Below are 17,244 nucleotides of genomic sequence, written 5' to 3'. Positions count from 1 at the left end.
AAAGTCATAGCCGCGCAAGTCTGTTCCACCATTCAATCAAATCACAACCTAACCTCACCTTGATTTACCCTCCATTAAATCATATCCCTCAAAACTCTTAGCCAACTAACATCTATTGATCTGTTGCGAAAATATCAATTATCCCAGCATCCACAGCTTTCTGGGAAAAGTTCCAGATTTTCAGTACCCTTTTTAATTTAAGTTTAAGACTGCACCCCTGTTCTGAATTACCCCAGAAGAGGAAATAATGTCTTTGTATCCACCCTATCAAATCTCAATCATTTTAAACACTTTAATTAGATAACTCCTCAACCATCTAAATTCAGGGCCCATTTTACGAAACCTGCCCTCAACTTAACCATGGTAAATCTGCACTGTATCACCTCCAAGGTCAATATATCTTTGCCGAAATTATGTTTCATTAGTTGACTTTTCAAGGGAAGTTCAGGACTCCCCTGAACTGAAGAGCTGCATTCCAAGAAAATTAATTGGAAAGTCACCACATTCCTTCATAAAATTTCCATTTTGATGCGCTCTCCACTCATTTTCTAATGCTTCAAATAGTGGCAAGTTAGAAAACTGGACGCAATACACACAGATATTGGGAGTTGGGCACAGGAATATGACCCTCACTTCATTATAGTATTGTTGGGAAGTGTTAATCTCCAGATGAGTTATTAAAACCTGTTCAGTTGGACACTGAAGATCCCTTAGGAATTGGAAGTCATTCTGGTTCCCAAACCAATATGCCTAACTCAACTATCACCACCAATACCAGAGCAACTTGTTGTTTGTGGCATTTTTCTGGGTGCATAATGGCCTTTTTGTTTATCTATATAAATGGTCTATAAGCAAGTCATGGCCTGTGGAGTATTTTGGACAGTCGAGACTTAATAACGTGCTATATAAATTCTAGTCTTGAGCATCTCTGTATATTAGTTAGTGCACTTAGTCACAGCAGACTGCTATTTCTTACACGGGTGGACAGCTCATCTTGAGAGCAGACGCTCCTAATGGACAAACTGAGTTGTTCATTAGCATTGTCCCCATTAGAAGCAGCTTTGGAATCTATTCCCACCATTACACATTTGAGCATCAATACTGATTCTAACACACTAGTTAAGAATTTTGCATAAAACCCCTTTTTCCTAAACCATATCAATTGCTTACAACAGTTAACTGTCTAAAGTAGCATTAATTTCTGTCGTAAGCAATAAAACAGACCTGAATATTTTAAATCAGCAATTCTTGATCCCCATTAAGCCCACAGTATCTCGTATTTTTAGTGATAAAATCAAAAGAAAATCACCTTGACCATCGTCTCCTCCTGTGTTCCAAGAATCATCCTCTCCATACTCTAAGAGAAACAGAATCAGACGACAATCATCACCATTTCAGTTACACCAACTAATTTCACAAAGAGCATTTCAAAAACTTGTGTTTTGGAAGGGAGAAAAGCCAGAAGAGTCCAGCACCATTTTTGTTACAATCCCAGTGATGCCATTCCAACGTGATTCTTAAGTCATGATTCTTAAGCCCGAGAAAAGGAAATTTTTGCATATGAACCAAGACTTATTTCAGCCAATTTTCTCCCCATCTCCTTTCCTCAAGGGACTAACAGCGACTGCTAAATTGCCCAGAGACAAATACTTGAGAAAAAAAGCTTTTAACCACAAAGGCAAGCAGATTTTCAGTTGGTAAAGAGGAAGGAGAGATCATAATTTTTTTAAATTCAGGGATAGTTTAAAATAAAACACGGCAAGTGCCTATACTTGATTGGTCAGAATAAGACGTTGGAGGTATTCTGTAGCTGCAGGAAATGTTAATATACAGATTACAGAAACATAGCTCACTTCAGAAGATAGTCAATTCAGCATGAAAGTGCTTAGGGTGCTCAAGGAAAAGAGAGATGACAGGAGGGGAGCTCTATGTTAAGAAAGTCTGCAAATTAAGGAAGCTGAATTCATATCCCAAGGAAGAGAGGTGGTAGAAAAGGAAAATTTTGATTGAGTCAACAAGCAGGTAGAGTGCAAGTATAATGTGCCATAGCAAACTTTTAACATATATATCCACATATTAATACTCATTCTGCAGTGGCTATACAGGGTCAGGCCTGGAGCAGTGGAGACATTACCCATGCAGGAAAAGTGATTAATATAGTAGGCATATAGAAATAAGTCAAGTGACTGCAGGGAGGTAATCAAGAGACGAGGAAGGCCATAACTGAGTTTCTCACGAGTAAACAGATCTTATTGCAGTCTGGTTGAAGGAAGATTAACCAGACAGTTAGAACATTGTGACATAATGGCATTATGTTAAGAGGATATAATTAGACAAAACCACACGGGCACTGGAGCTCCTTGGGGACTTTTGGATCTAGTCTTGCTGAAGCTGGCGTAAGTAGTCAAGACAGACACAGTTTTGATCTACTGAAAAATTCCTGGTATGTGATTTATATTATAATTGCTGCCTATATCTCATTTACACTCCATGTAGGGACTGTTTTATTATTTAATTGACTTGCTTTATTAAAGAGTATTAACCAGATGTTTCAATTGTTTCCTAGTCCTCGAACTTGAAAGGAGGCATAACAGTATCCTTTAATACCTCCACACAAGGGCAATAGGGATGTATAACAACATCCTGTAATATAGGACATCAACAGAATACAAAGTTAGTAGGGTTTTGCTATAGAATAGCAAGTCACATGATCATTCTTGTCCATGCAAACTTTGTAGCAATAATGGGTGACTTCATCCAATATAAAATCAGTGATGACCAGATGTCGGCCCTTCAAAAGAATCAGAATATGCTCCAGAATTGCCTAATGGACTACCAGGAGGTATGGGTTATATAAGAGCCAAACACCCCGGCAGCCTCTAACAGGGATCTGGGACCTGAGAGAGCAGGGCAAGCAATGGTGTTTCCTTAACCAGATTGAAGAATCCTTACTGAGACACAGAGTCTAAATCAGGAAGTGCAAGCTAGAGTAATTAATTCAATGCCAAATCAGTGTACAGAAAGCAAAATAGAGGGGGAAATAAAGGGAATTAAGAAATTAAAAAGAAAAAATCTTATTTTAATTTTAAATCTCAACAATAATTGAAATCTGAAGGAATGAGATTCCACTTTTACAAGTAAATTTTCAGTGCCAGAGAGGTTGTCAGTAATCAAGACTGAGCACACCATGTAAATTTCACTTACACTAGAATGGACAAGCCAACTTTTTTTGGCGTGTGTAGTATATATCTATTTGCTAATTACTGCAACTTCACACCGATCCATGTGTTTGAGTGCAGTCTCTTGGCGAGATACTGTTAAGAATGAAGCTACAGGAGGAGAACAACTCGGACAGCAACTTCTCGATTTTCACCATTAACGCCAGAAGTTGCTGTCTGATTTACTACTTAATAACTGTGGGCAACAACAGTCTCCTCATTATCCTTACTGCAAAATTCGGTGTGTGTGTTTCTAACTCTCAGCCCCCATTTCTCCTGGATGTTCCATGGTATGCAGCTAATGAAGGAAGGGGGAAGCTCAGAACCCTAAATATCTTAGTTGAGGTAAAGTGGAAAAACCTTTTAGAAACATGCCCAGAAAAACAAAGGTAGGAAATAAAACAGAAAATCAATATGGAAGTGAAGTAAAAAAAGAGAGCACAATTTCTAACATTTTTCATATCCTAAAGGTGCTTGTAGTTAGACAGGAAGTTAGAATGTTAAAATATGTATAAGCAATGGTATATTTGAGAAGCAAATAGCCAAAACATGCACAAATGTTGCATTTTAGTAAATGGTTACAAATCAAGTAGCCTCAGTCACTTGGTCTACACAGGCCAAATTCCAGAACCACAACAAATGCAGCTATCACGTGTGCATCCCTTCCCCTCAGGCAGATTTTGGATCTAGGCTCCCGGGTTCCACATTAACGAGACTACTTGCCCACCAATTCAGGACTTTTGTCCTTCTGTTTAAACAGACGCAGCCTCCTAACTGACAAGCATCTGGGCACTACTCCACATAAAAAGAGCAGCCCATCTGGTCAGTGTCACTGGGGTCTACAAATATCACATATACTCTTTAACATGATAAAATGAGATGAGCAGCGGTGGCAACCAAAGCCAAGTTTTAAAAAAGGTAGGTTTTGAGTAGGCTTTTGAAAGGACACAAGGTAGCAAGACAAAATGGTTTAGAGGAGAGCACTCCAGACCATGGGGCCAAGATAGGTGAAGGCTTCATATTTTTTGGAAACTTCACTCACTCTGCTAGCACAAGCCAGAAGCTCACCTGTACACCAAGGTGGGCTCCAGCAGGTGCCGGTAAGGTGTGAAGGATGTGGCTTTATGCAGGCTTGTTATTGAATGCCCATCCATGCAGAAGAGACTAGCCTTCTCAATTGTCAATCCCTATCAAAAAGTTAATGAATTCTGAAAAGTCAAATTGAAGCACCTTTACTCATTCTAATAAAGATTAGTAAATAGAACTGTTAGTTGCACTGCTCCATAATTAACCTTTTTGGCCAAGTGTATCCTTTGTGTAATATCCCATTGTTTCCCCTCATTTCTGTGAAGCACCTTAGGACAGTAATCCACATTAAAAAAAGCTATAAAATTTTCTGTTTATTACAGTGCAGAGCAGTAAAAAAAAAAGTTTTAAATAAACTTTATACACACCTCCCTCCATTGCTATCAGAACTTCAGTTCATGAAAATACTAAAGCCTTTATCAAGCGGAATTCTTTAAAAGCACTTGAATGGATTATACGATTATAAATATATAAAATATATTAACTGTAATAAAGGACCGTTTTTTTAACCTTTAAGGGCGAAGCCGCCTTTAGTCTTTAATACATACACAACCTGCAGCAATGTGAAAGATAATGAAATCCACCATTTAGGTAGTCAACCAGGATGACAAAGCAACATCACACGAGACCCCAGGAGAGATTTACACACAAGTGCATCTCCCTTAAGAGTTGCTCATGTTAGTCGCAGGTTATGGTGTCTCGCTTATGATGCTGCTTCTCTCCAAGCCTTGCATTCGGCCGGAGGTGCTTCTTTTGGGGGGGGGGGGGGGGGCGGTTTTAAGTGATATGCGGTGGCAGAAATCTCAGGCCAGGGCCACAAGCTGGTGGAGACCTTTGGGGCCACATTTTCTGCTGGAAAGAGCAGGATATCAAAGCGGCATCTGGCTAGGGTTACATATGCTGGCAGGTTGCAGCTGGCTTTCGGTCCACAGTGGGCAGTAGACTCAGGCTGCAGATCGCATTTTCCATTGATGCATGGTTGCAGCGAGGCTCAAACCAGAACCATAGGTTTGGAGAAGAGAAAGGGAAGCAATTGCACAAAGAGGAAAAAAGCAATCCAAAAAGAGGCAGTGCTACCGAGTGTTACACCATCTACATTGGAAATATATCTCGGGAGCTAGATAGATTATGAATTAAACATCTGATTACAAAGAATACGTAAATCTTATCAGCTTCAATCCAATATCCAGACGTTATAAAACCAGCACAACACCGCCTCCCTGCGAGCACAGGTCATGTGCACTAAATGTCATTTATTCATGCGAGAAGCCCAATTAGGTTCATGATCCAGAGAATACACACAAGCTACCCCAAAGAAAAAATTAGGGTGCAGTTACTTTGCAGGGAAATTTATATCTTTGACCAAATTCAATTTAATGCCAACAAATGAAGTATTTCATAATCGGGTAAAAAAAATTAGTGACTCAAGTATACATACAATAAATGGAATAGAAAAAAAAAAGTGATTCTGAAAGAGATTCTAATAGCATGCTTTCTGTTGCCCTGGTCCAATCTCTGGAACTCCCTCCCTAAACACCTCTATCCTCCTTAAAACATACCACTTTGACCAAACTTTTGGTCACCTGTGCTAATTTCTAGTTATGGGGCTTGGTGTCAAATTTTTCATCTCACCCGCCTGTGAAGCACCTTGGAACGTTTCATTATGTTAAAAGTGCTATATAAATACAAGGCAAGTCTTTAATATACTGAACTGAATACACATGAAGCAGAGATATTTATTTGCAAGTACATTAAAGTACAATTTAAACTTTAATCATAATTTCTCAGTGGCCAAATATTTCTGCAAAAATTCTTCTGCCTTAAACTTGTAAGAAACCACTATTTGCAAAACTTGACCAACTATCTCTCATTTGGGACAAGTGTCCCATCACCTTATTGTAACCAAACCAAACCATCCAACAGTAACCAGTCTAAATGAGAAAATGACAATTGTCAGGGATATGAAAATGTTCTAAAAATGCTGTGCCTTCTAGGTCTTGTACAACAGTAGCCACCCAGATAGACAAGCACAGACTGATTGATACGAGGCACCCCATCACAGTGGAATGCACCAGTTACGTAGATATTACCCCACAAATTGTAAGCAAATAGTTTCACTTGGCACATGAAATTCCTCCTCACGTTTTAGACAGATGAGATACATGGACAGCTCTTTTCTATTCCTAGAGGGAACCCAAGTGAAATCAGGACCTCATTTTGGCTAACACATTCTGTGGCAGTGTATCATTAATCACTCCCAGAAGTTATTTTTAAATCCAATCCCAATGCACGTCTTAAAATAATCCCAACCTAGAAAAACACTCAACCAATTCGCTAATCACCGAGGCAACTACATTATGGAGACTGCTGCATTAATTTATCTTTGTTGCAGTTCATTGCAACAGAAAGCAACCACAGTGGGACCTGGGGGTACTTGTGCATGAAATACAAAAGGTTAGTATGTGGTACAGCAAGTGATCAGGAAGGCCAATGGAATCTTGGCCTTTATTGCAAAAGGGGGATGGAGTATAAAAGCAGGGAAGTCTTGCTACAGCTATACAGGGTATTGGTGAGGCCAAACCTGGGATACTGCGTGCAGTTTTGGTTTCCATGTTTACGAAAAGATATACTTGCTTTGGAGGCAGTTCAGAGAAGGTTCACAAGGTTGATTCCAGAGATGAGGTGGTTGCCTTATGAGGAAAGGTTGAGTAGGTTGGGCCTCTACTCATTGGAATTCAGAAGAATGAGAGCTGATTTTATCAAAACGTCTAAGATTATGAGGAGGATTGACAAGATGGACGCTGATAGGGGAGACTAGAACTAGAGGGCATAATCTTAGAATAAGGGGCCGAGACGAGGAGAAATTTCTTCTCAGAGGGTTGTGGATCTGTGGAATTCGCTGCCTCAGATCTGTGGAAGCTGGGACATTGAATAAATTTAACACAGAAATAGACAGTTTCTTAAACAATAAGAGAATAAGGGGTTATGGAGAGCGTCCATGATCGGATCAGCCATGATCGTATTAAATGGCGGAGCAGGCTCGAGGGGCCGTATAGCCTTTTCCTGCTCCTATTTTCTTATGTTCTTATATTGCATGCAGACAAAACATACAAATTGCAGCTTAGGGGCTTACACAGGAATAGTAGTAGGCCATTCAGCCCCTGGAACCTGTTCCGCCATTCAATGAGATCATGGTTGATCTACAACCTAACTCCATACAACCACCATTGCCCCATACCCTTCAATTCCTTTGGTGAACACAAAGCTATCAACCTTAGATTTAAAATTAACAATTGACCCAGATCCCTTAATACCCTTACCTAAAAAAAAGTCAATCTCGTCTTAAGAGCTGTCCATAATTCCACTCCCCTCTTTCTCCAATTGAGCTGTAATTATTTCCCATGTAAACAAGTTAACAGTCACAGGAAATGTCAATCAAAAACAGAACCAAACCAAGACAGTTTTGGGACACTAGAATTGGCTTTGACCTCCTTGGGGTTGAGGGATAATTTTTTTTTAAAAAAGTTGGTCAAGATTGCGCTTTACCAATGGCACAAAACGACTGCTGACACCGTCACACCCAGACCAGGGAGGGGAGAAAACACAAGAGCAACCACGCACACATTTTTCCATTAGTCCCTCAGATTCTACTGACCAACCTATCTAGCATTGTCTAATGCTAGTCTAATGGGTTACCATGCTGAAATAGGTGCATGTAATCACAAAATATTAGCACCTGTGCCAATTCACAAAATTGCACTCGAGCCAACACTGGCTCATGCGTTACAAGTGGATTCCTACTTTTAAGATTGTGGTCTAAGGTGACTGGTTGGCACAGTGCATTAAACTTTGGTCTTTCACTTCTGGGTCGGATATCAAAGGCTGATGGGATGAACTATAAGGTCTGTACATGTGCATTTAGCAACCTAATTGGCATACAACAGCTGACATTGCTCAAAACTGAACCTCATTGAAAGGCCAAATGAGAGCTAGGAACTAAGTGGGGCTGTGCCAAGATATGTGGTGGGACAGCCTAGAGAGCTGTCCTCTGCAGCTAATCTTGCTATACTTTACAACAACATTTCTGTTCTTCACATGCAGGGAGATGTCGCAAACTGCTTTGCATCGAGGACAAAACAGCGGACACCAAGCAGAAGTGGGACAATAGAAAAATAGATGGGGGTTAGGGTGTGGGGGAACTGAAAGAGAAAGGTTTTGGAGTTATTGAAATGAGGCAGTTAGGTGGCAAAGCAGAGAAATACCAGTACATGCCTGAACAAATTGTCACTGATAGTGGAGCAGAAGACAAGGAATGGCAATGTGACAGAATCACAGGACGAGTGTTGGACACAATGCCGGAGAATGCAAATGAAGGATGGGGGGAGAACACAAATGGATTAAAAGAACTTGCACTTAGTACAGTCAGTGTCCCAAAGCACTTTACAGCCAATGAAGTACATTTGAAGTGTAGTCGCTTTCGTAGTGTAGGAAACGCAGCTGACCAGATAATTTATTTTAGTGATGTTGGCTGATGAATAAATACTTGCCAGGAGAGAATTTGAAAGTGAATGATAATTTTGAAGTCAGCTCACTGGAGCAGATTCCAGTCAAGCATGATGAGGACAGGACAAAGCAAGCATTGCAGTATTTCGAATGGAAGGAAACTTGGAAGGTCGAAGATGGGGATCTGGTTGGAAAAGTCAAGCTTCAAGGGGAAGGGATAGACTTGAGTTTCAGTGATCACGAGGTGAGATGACAAAGTGGCAGAGGTGGAAGAACACAATCTTGGTAACAGAGTAGGTGTGTGGAATGAATCCAACCTCAGTACTGAGATTACATACCTATTGAATCAGCCACGGCAATGGCAAGATGGGTTGATGGAGTAAAGTACATACGAGCTAGTGGAAGCAAAATGGCATTGGCTTTGCAGACATTAAACTGAAGCAAATCTCAGCTAGACCAGATCTTGGCTGTTGAACAAGTTGTTGGATAATGTAGGAACACCTAGAAGTGTTTAATGCCAATCCTGGATGCTCAAAATTAGCCACCCCCCCACCCCTGCACTAACATCCTTCAACTTAAGCACAATATTCTCAAAAGACCAAAATTACAGACTGCTTACTAACCATACATCATTGGTTAATTATAATGAATAGTTACTGCCACTCTCTCAGCAAGTGCTCCTGGGAATAAACTGGCCAAGATTGTGTTACGTCTCGATTCACTCGTCTATTCAGCATCCTTACCTAGCATAATTAGTATTTGAAATAACTGCAGAAAAAGTACATTTCCATGATCCAAGCAGTTCATTAATTACCTCACAGAATTCAAATCTTCGCAGAACTTTGTTGTTTGGAGGAAGCAAAGTAAAATCTCATTCTTCACCCATGCCATAGTTCATTCAATCTTCACGCCATAAACTACCCAAGTAGTCAAAATAGTTTTCCAACGACTTAAAGAACTGCCGTACTACAAAGCCTGGCCTAGTTTTGATGAATCAGTTCACTTGAGTAAGGGAGATTCAACGTTCAAGGGAAAATAAAAATGTTAGGAATCACTTTACTGATAGCAATGTGTATATGGTTGAATGGCAGTGAAACAGAATGGGCATGGCTGTGGTGCTCTATTGATTAATGTCCTATTAACAGTCACTTCTAAGCTCACATGTGAAGTACAACCACTTGGCCAAAGTGCCAAAGGTAACCATGTAAAAAAAAAACTTATTCTACAAAGTGGTGCCGTGGTTATGGTTAAAATTTAACTTTAAAAATAACCTGTAAATTAAATAACCACTGCACCATTTTGTAGAATGCTATATACACACACACACACATACATACACACTTCGGCATTTTCTGCTTGTTTCCAACTATTCATAACGCAAGAGCAATTAAACACTTTTGTTATGTACTTGCCAAATACAGCATTCATGTAATAAATCTTCGTGAAGGGGCGAGAGCTTAACACTACCTCACCTCGGAGTCAGAAGGTTGTGGGTTCCAGTCCCACTCCAGAGACTTGAGCACAGAAATCTAGACTGACACTACAGTGCAATGCTGAGGGAATGCTGCACTGTTGGACGTGAAAGATCCCATGGCACTATTTCAAAGAGGAGCAGGGGAGTTATTCCCAGTGTCCTGGCCAATATTTATCCCTCAATCAACATCACAAAAACAGATGAACTGGACATTATCACATTGTTGTTTGTTGCTGTGTGCAAATTGGCTGCTGCATTTCTCACATTATTAGTGACTGTACTTTATTGGTTATAAAAGCGCTTTGAGACATCCCGTTTCATGAAAAAAGGTGCTGTAAACAGATTCAATTATAACTTTTTAAAAAGAATTGGATAAATACTTTGAAGGGAAACATTTTTCAGGGCGAATGGAGCAGTTTTTACAAAGAGGCACAATTACATACATAGGATATACGACACAGAAATAGGCCATTTGGCCCAATCAGTCCTTGTCGGCATTTCTGCTCCACCCGAGCCTCCTCGTCTTTTCTCATCTAAATCTATCAGCATAACCCTCTATTCCCTTCTCCTGCATGTGGCCCAAACGGCCTCCTTCTGTGATGTGATCATTCGAGGAAGCTACAAAGAATGGAAGTGGAGGTAAACATAGAAAATAGGTGCAGGAGTAGGTCATTCGGCCCTTCGAGCCTGCAGCACCATTCAATAAGATCATGGCTGACCATTCACCTCAGCACTCTTTTCCTGCTTTCTCTCCATACCCTTTGATCCCTTTATCCCCAAGGGCCATATCTAACTTCCTCTTGAATATATCTAACGAACTGGCATCAACAACTCTGTGGGAGAGAATTCTACAGGTTAACAACTCTGAGTGAAGAAGTTTCTCCTCATCTCGGTCCTAAATGGATTACCACTTATCCTTAGACTGTGACCCCTGGTTCTGGACTTTCCCAACATCGGGAACATTCTTCCTGCATCTAACCTGTCCAGTCCCACCAGAATGTTATGTTTCTATGAGATCCCCTCTTTCTTCTAAACTCCAGTGAATACAGGCCCAGTCGATCCAGTCTCTCCTCATATGTCAGTCCTGCCATCCCAGGAATCAGTCTGGTGAACCTTCACTGCACTCCCTCAATAGCAAGAACGTCCTTCCTCAGATTAGACCAAAACTGTACACAATATTCCAGGTGAGGCCTCACCAAGGCCCTGTACAACTGCAGTAAGACCTCCCTGCTCCTATACTCAAATCCCCTAGCTATGAAGGACAACATACCATTGGCCTTCTTCACCACCTGCTGCACCTGCATGCCAAGTTTCAATGACAGATGTACCATGACACCCAGGTCTCGTTGCACCTCCCCTTTTCCTAATCTGTCACCATTCAGATAATATTCTGCCTTACTGTTTTTGCCACCAAAGTAGATAACCTCACATTTATTCACATTATACTGCATCTGCCATGCATTTGCCCACTCACCTAACCTATCCAAGTCACCCTGCAGCCTCTTAGCATCCTCCTCACAGTTCACACCGCCACCTAGCTTAGTGTCGTCTGCAAATTTGGAGATATCACACTCAATTCCTTCAACTAAATTATTGATGTATATTGTAAATAGCTGGGATCCCAGTACTGAGCCCTGCAGCACCCCACTAGTCACTGCCTGCCATTCTGCAAAGGACCCGTTTATCCCGACTCTCTGCTTCCTGTCCACCAACCAGTTCTCTATCCACGTCAATACATTACCCCCAATACCATGTGCTTTAATTTTGCACACCAATCTCTTGTGTGGGACCTTGTCAAAAGCCTTTTGAAAATCTAAATACACCACATCCACTGGTTCCCCCTTGTCCACTCTACTAGTTACATTCTCAAAAAATTCTAGAAGATTTGTCAAGCATGATTTCCCTTTCATAAATCCATGCTGACCTGGACTAATCCTGTCACTGTTTTCCAAATGCGCTGCTATTTTATCCTTAATAATTGATTCCAACATTTTCCCACTACCGATGTCAGGCTAACCCGGTCTATAATCCCCGTTTTCTCTCTCCCTCCTTTTTTATAAAGTGGTGTTACATTAGCTACCCTCCAGTCCATTGGAACTGATCCAGATTCGAGAGACTGTTGGAAAATGATCACCAATGCATCCATTATTTCTAGGGCCACTTCCTTAACTACTCTGGGATGCAGACTATCAGGCCCTGGGGATTTATCGGCCTTCAATCCCATCAATTTCCCAAACACAATTTCCTGACTAATAAGGATTTCTTTCAGTTCCTCCTTGCTAGACCCTCAGTCCCCTAGTATTTTCAGAAGGTTATTTGTGTCTTTCTTCGTGAAGACAGAAACAAAGTATTTGTTCAATTGGTCTGCCAGTTGTGTTCCCCATTATAAAGTCACCTGATTCTGACCGCAAGGGACCATGTTTGTCTTCACTAATCTTTTTCTCTTCACATATCTATAAAAGCTTTTACAGCTAGTTTTTATGTTCCCTGCAAGCTTACTCTCATACTCTATTTTCCCCCTCCTAATTAAACCCTTTGTCTTCCTCTGCTGAATTCTAAATTTCTCCCTGTCCTCAGGTTTTCTGCTTTTTCTGGCCAATTTATATGCCTCTTCCTTGGATTTAATACCATCCCTAATTTCCCTTGTTAGCCACACCTTCCCAGTGTTATTTTTACTCCAGACATGCATGTAAGGGGGGGGGGGGGGGGGGTGGAAAGAGGGGATAATGCTCAAGGAAACGGGCCCAGGTTGCTGCAGGGTCTCTGCAAAAGGGCGCGCAACATGCCAAGTTGCAAGCTAACGCTTGTGGCACGTGCGCGGCCACGGCTGAGTGCGTGCTCGGACCCGCGGAGGGAGGAGGAGGGAGGCCGCCGCCATTTTGTGGCGTTTGAGCGAGCAGTTGCAGGGAGGCGGGAGCGGTGGAAGGGTCTTTGCAGCCGCCACCCCTCCCGCCACAAATCCGACACGCAGCGCCAATATACATAAATGATAAACCAAGACCTCGATGCAACGCGGGGGGGGGGAATACGCAGCTGTTTAAAAAACGTATTTTAATCAAAGACGCCATTTTCAGACGGCAACCGCACGTGGGAAGCGGGCGCCCCCTCAGCCGCTCCTATTTTCTATTTTAATCTTTTTTTTAAAAACACGCGCATCAGCCGAGCCCGCTTGTTTTGTTTTAATTACATAAAATAAAAAGCAAATATATTTTTAAACGCGAGTGGAATTTTAAAAAGCTGAAAGAATGTCGGACTGCGACCCTCCCTCTATCGTCGGCCCCCGAATGCTGATTGACAGCGCCAACAGCCTATCACAGACGGCTCCGGAGGCGGCTCGGCCAATCAGCGCGTGGCCGAGGTGGGACGTGCGCAACAAGCCATCACCCCCCCCCCAAACGATCGGGGGGGAGGAAAAAGGAAAAGCGACGCTGTTTCTCTATAATTGGACATTTTGGGGGAAAAAAACGAATGCGGGATGTTGATGAATGCACGGGGAAACAAACTACAGCGCGAAAAATAAAAGAAATGAACCGATTCTACTCACCTCCGTAGCGACCGTCCATTGTGATCCGGCTCCAGAAAGAATCGCCCGGGCCTTGGTGACGTTCGAGGAGCTGGGGTGGGCGGGTCACGTGGGGGCGCACACTGTTGCGTCGGTCACGTGGGGCTTGCGTGAATCACGTCGATCTCCTCGCGCGCTTCTTGCGGGCGTCACGTTTCCGCATCCAGACCCCGCCCCCTTTCTGCTGGTAAGGTGCGGAACGTGGTCCCACTCCCACCATTGAATCAGATAAGATAATGGGCTCTCTGTGTGGAACAGGAGGGGAGGCCGTTCAGCCCCCTTTCCAGCCTGCTCCGCCATTCAATGAGATCCATGGCTGATTTGCGGACCTAACTCCATCTACCCGCCTTGGCCTCACATCCCTTAATACCTATGGTTAATAGAACACTATCAATCTCCGGTTTAAAAATGAACAATTGATCCAGCACTTTGTGGAAGAGAGTTCCAAATTTCTACCATCTTTTACATATAGAAGTGTTTCCTAATTTCACTCCTGATAGGTCTTGTCATATATCTTCAGTCAGTCATAGGCAGTCTCTCGGAATCGAGGAAGACTTCCTTCCACTCTTAGCATGAGTTCTTAGGTGGCTGTACAGTCCAATACGAGAACCAGAGTTTCTGTCACAGGTGGGACAGATAGTCGTTGAGGGAAAGGGTGGGCAGGGAACCTGGTTTGCCGCACGCTCCTTCCGCTACCTACGATTGATTTCTACATGCAATCGGCGACAATACTCGAAGAGCTCAGCGCCCTCCCGAATGCACATCCTCCACTTAGGGCTGTCTATGACCAGGGACTCCCATGGCCACTGATGGTACTATTACAAGGTGTGCCACCAGAGGGCACAGCAGTGGGAGACTCGTTGTTTACCTGCACAGGTGTGCCTGGCCTAGTATAAAAGGCAGGCCACCAGGTGTGATCCTCACTCTGGAGTTAACTAATAAAGGACTAAGGTCACTACAGTTCAAGCACAACATATTGCCTCGTGGAGTGATTGTTAGAGCATCCAAGGATATAACAGGTTTGGCTCTAAATTTTAGACTGCCCCCTACTCCCCAACCAGCAGAAATAGTTTCTCTCCATTTACCCTATCTGTTCCCCTTAATGTCTTGAAAAGTCCGATCAGAACACCACTTAACCTTCTAAAATCCAGGGAATAATTTGTGTAATCTTTCCTTGTAACTTAACCCTTGAAGTCTGGGTATCGTTCTGGTAAACCTACAATGCGCTCCCTCCATGGCCAAGGCCTTCTTACTGCAAGGGGTACATTTTTTGGGTTTTTACATTGGCAGGGAAACTGCAGATGAACGCAAGTGCTTTTCACTTGATGAGACTCTTTATGCTAAAAAAAAATACAAATGAGGTACTCTAATATCTGATAGCGTGACTGGAATATTGAGAGTAGGTGCCCCTGAGTCCCAGAAAGTAGGGAGGTCCAAAGTTTGCTTCTCAGTCAATTCATATAAATGCAGCTGAAAAAATAAACCATTTGGACCGTCACGTGCATGTAAATATATACCAAGTTAAATTATGATATACAGTATTCAAGTTGCAAAGCTAATAATCAAACCTGAATTGAGATCTGATACCTCACCACACAATTGGGTTGTATTCCCTAGAATTTAGAAGGTTAAGGGATGATTTGATTCAAGTTTACAAGGTTTGCGCTCCTCTAATTCTGCCCTCTTGTGCATCCCTGATTATAATCGCTCAACCATTGGTGGCCATGCCTTCTGTTGGCTTGGCACCTAAGCTCTGGAATTTATTGCCTAAACCTCGCCGCCTCTACCTCTCCTACTTTAAGATGCTCCTTAAAACCTACCTCTTTGACCAAGCTTTTGGTCACCTGCCCTAATTTTTCCTTGTGTGGCTCATGACCACCTTTTTCTTATAATACAGCTGTGAAGCGCCTTGGAATGCTTTACTAGGTTAAAAGCGCTATATAAAAACAAGTTGTTGTAAGATATTAAGGATCTAATAGGGTAGTGAGAGAAACTATTTCTGCTGGTTGGGAAGTCTAGAACTAGGGGGCATAGTCTAAATATTAGAGCCAGACCTTTCAGGAGTGAAATTACATAAGAAATAGGAGCAGAAGTAGGCCATTTGGCCCCTCAAGCCTCCTCCGCCATTCAATAAGATCATGGCTGATCTGATCTTGGCCACAACTCCATTTCCCTGCCTGCTCCCCATAGCCCTTGATCAGGAAATTAGGAAACATTCCTATACACAAAGGGTAGTAGAAGTTTGGAACTCTCTTCTGCAAGTGGCAATTGATGCGAGATCAATTGGTCCTTTTAAATCTGAGATTGATAGCTTTTGGTTAACCAAAGATATTAAGGGATATGGGCCAAAGGCAGGTATATGGAGTTAGGTCGTAGATCACCATGATCTAATTGAATAGTGGAACAGGCTCAAGGGGCTGTCTGGTCTACTCCTGTTCCTATGTTCCTAATAGGGACTGAAAATCTGGGATCTTCTGGCTTGTTACACTGCCATTAGGGAAATCTCATACTGATCGTTGATCTACACCTCCAATGTCTCCCTGATTAAAATAAAACATCCTCTTTACATTAATTTTGCTCTATCCAAACCTTCAACATTTGATACTCATAGAATAGCAGTACAATATTTGAAGGGGAAGCAGGCCAAGTAGGTAAGAGAGCAATGTCTTTCACTAAAAAATGTCCATTTAATAAATATGAGAAAATATTAGAACTCAGCAGAGGAGGACAAAGGGTTTGATTAGGACAGGGAAAATGGAGTACGAGAAGAAGCTTGCAGGGAACATTAAGGCGGATTGCAAAAGTTTCTATAGGTATGTAAAGAGAAAAAGGTTAGTGAAGACAAACGTAGGTCCCCTGCAGTCAGAATCAGGGGAAGTCATAACGGGGAACAAAGAAATGGCGGATCAATTGAACAAGTACTTTGGTTCGGTATTCACTAAGGAGGATACAAACAACCTTCCGGATATAAAAGGGGTCAGAGGGTCTAGTAAGGAAGAGGAACTGAGGGAAATCTTTATTAGTCGGGAAATTGTGTTGGGGAAATTGATGGGATTGAAGGCAGATAAATCCCCAGGGCCTGATGGCCTGCATCCTAGAGTACTTAAGGAGGTGGCCTTGGAAATAGCGGATGCATTGACAGTCATTTTCCAACATTCCATTGACTCTGGATCAGTTCCTATGGAGTGGAGGGTAGCCAATGTAACCCCACTTTTTAAAAAAGGAGGGAGAGAGAAAACAGGGAATTATAGACCGGTCAGCCTGACCTCAGTAGTGGGTAAAATGATGGAATCAATTATTAAGGATGTCATAGCAGTGCATCTGGAAAATGGTGACATGATAGGTCCAAGTCAGCATGGATTTGTGAAAGGGAAATCATGCTTGACAAATCTTCTGGAATT

At 42.2% G+C, this 17,244-nt stretch overlaps 1 protein-coding gene across 2 annotated transcripts in view; it reads right to left on the bottom strand.

Moving 5' to 3' along the window:
* LOC139237970 (A-kinase anchor protein 8-like) overlaps positions 1-13,926 on the bottom strand; it is a 33,066-nt gene extending 19,140 nt beyond the window's left edge. Inside the window, exons 1-2 of one of the 2 annotated variants that reach the window (XM_070867322.1) lie at positions 13,826-13,926; positions 1,310-1,357 (exon numbers count right to left, since the gene is read on the bottom strand). In XM_070867322.1, coding sequence (XP_070723423.1) covers positions 1,310-1,357; positions 13,826-13,844 — 67 coding nt within the window. In that variant the 5' untranslated portion in view covers positions 13,845-13,926. The remainder of the gene's footprint in view (positions 1-1,309; positions 1,358-13,825) is intronic. The other variant, XM_070867323.1, reaches the window with a different exon arrangement.
* Positions 13,927-17,244: the final 3,318 nt, after the last annotated feature.

Source organism: Pristiophorus japonicus, chromosome 24 (assembly GCF_044704955.1).
Source record: "Pristiophorus japonicus isolate sPriJap1 chromosome 24, sPriJap1.hap1, whole genome shotgun sequence".
Taxonomy (NCBI): Eukaryota; Metazoa; Chordata; class Chondrichthyes; family Pristiophoridae; genus Pristiophorus; species Pristiophorus japonicus.
This window is presented reverse-complemented; position numbering and strand designations above follow the sequence as displayed.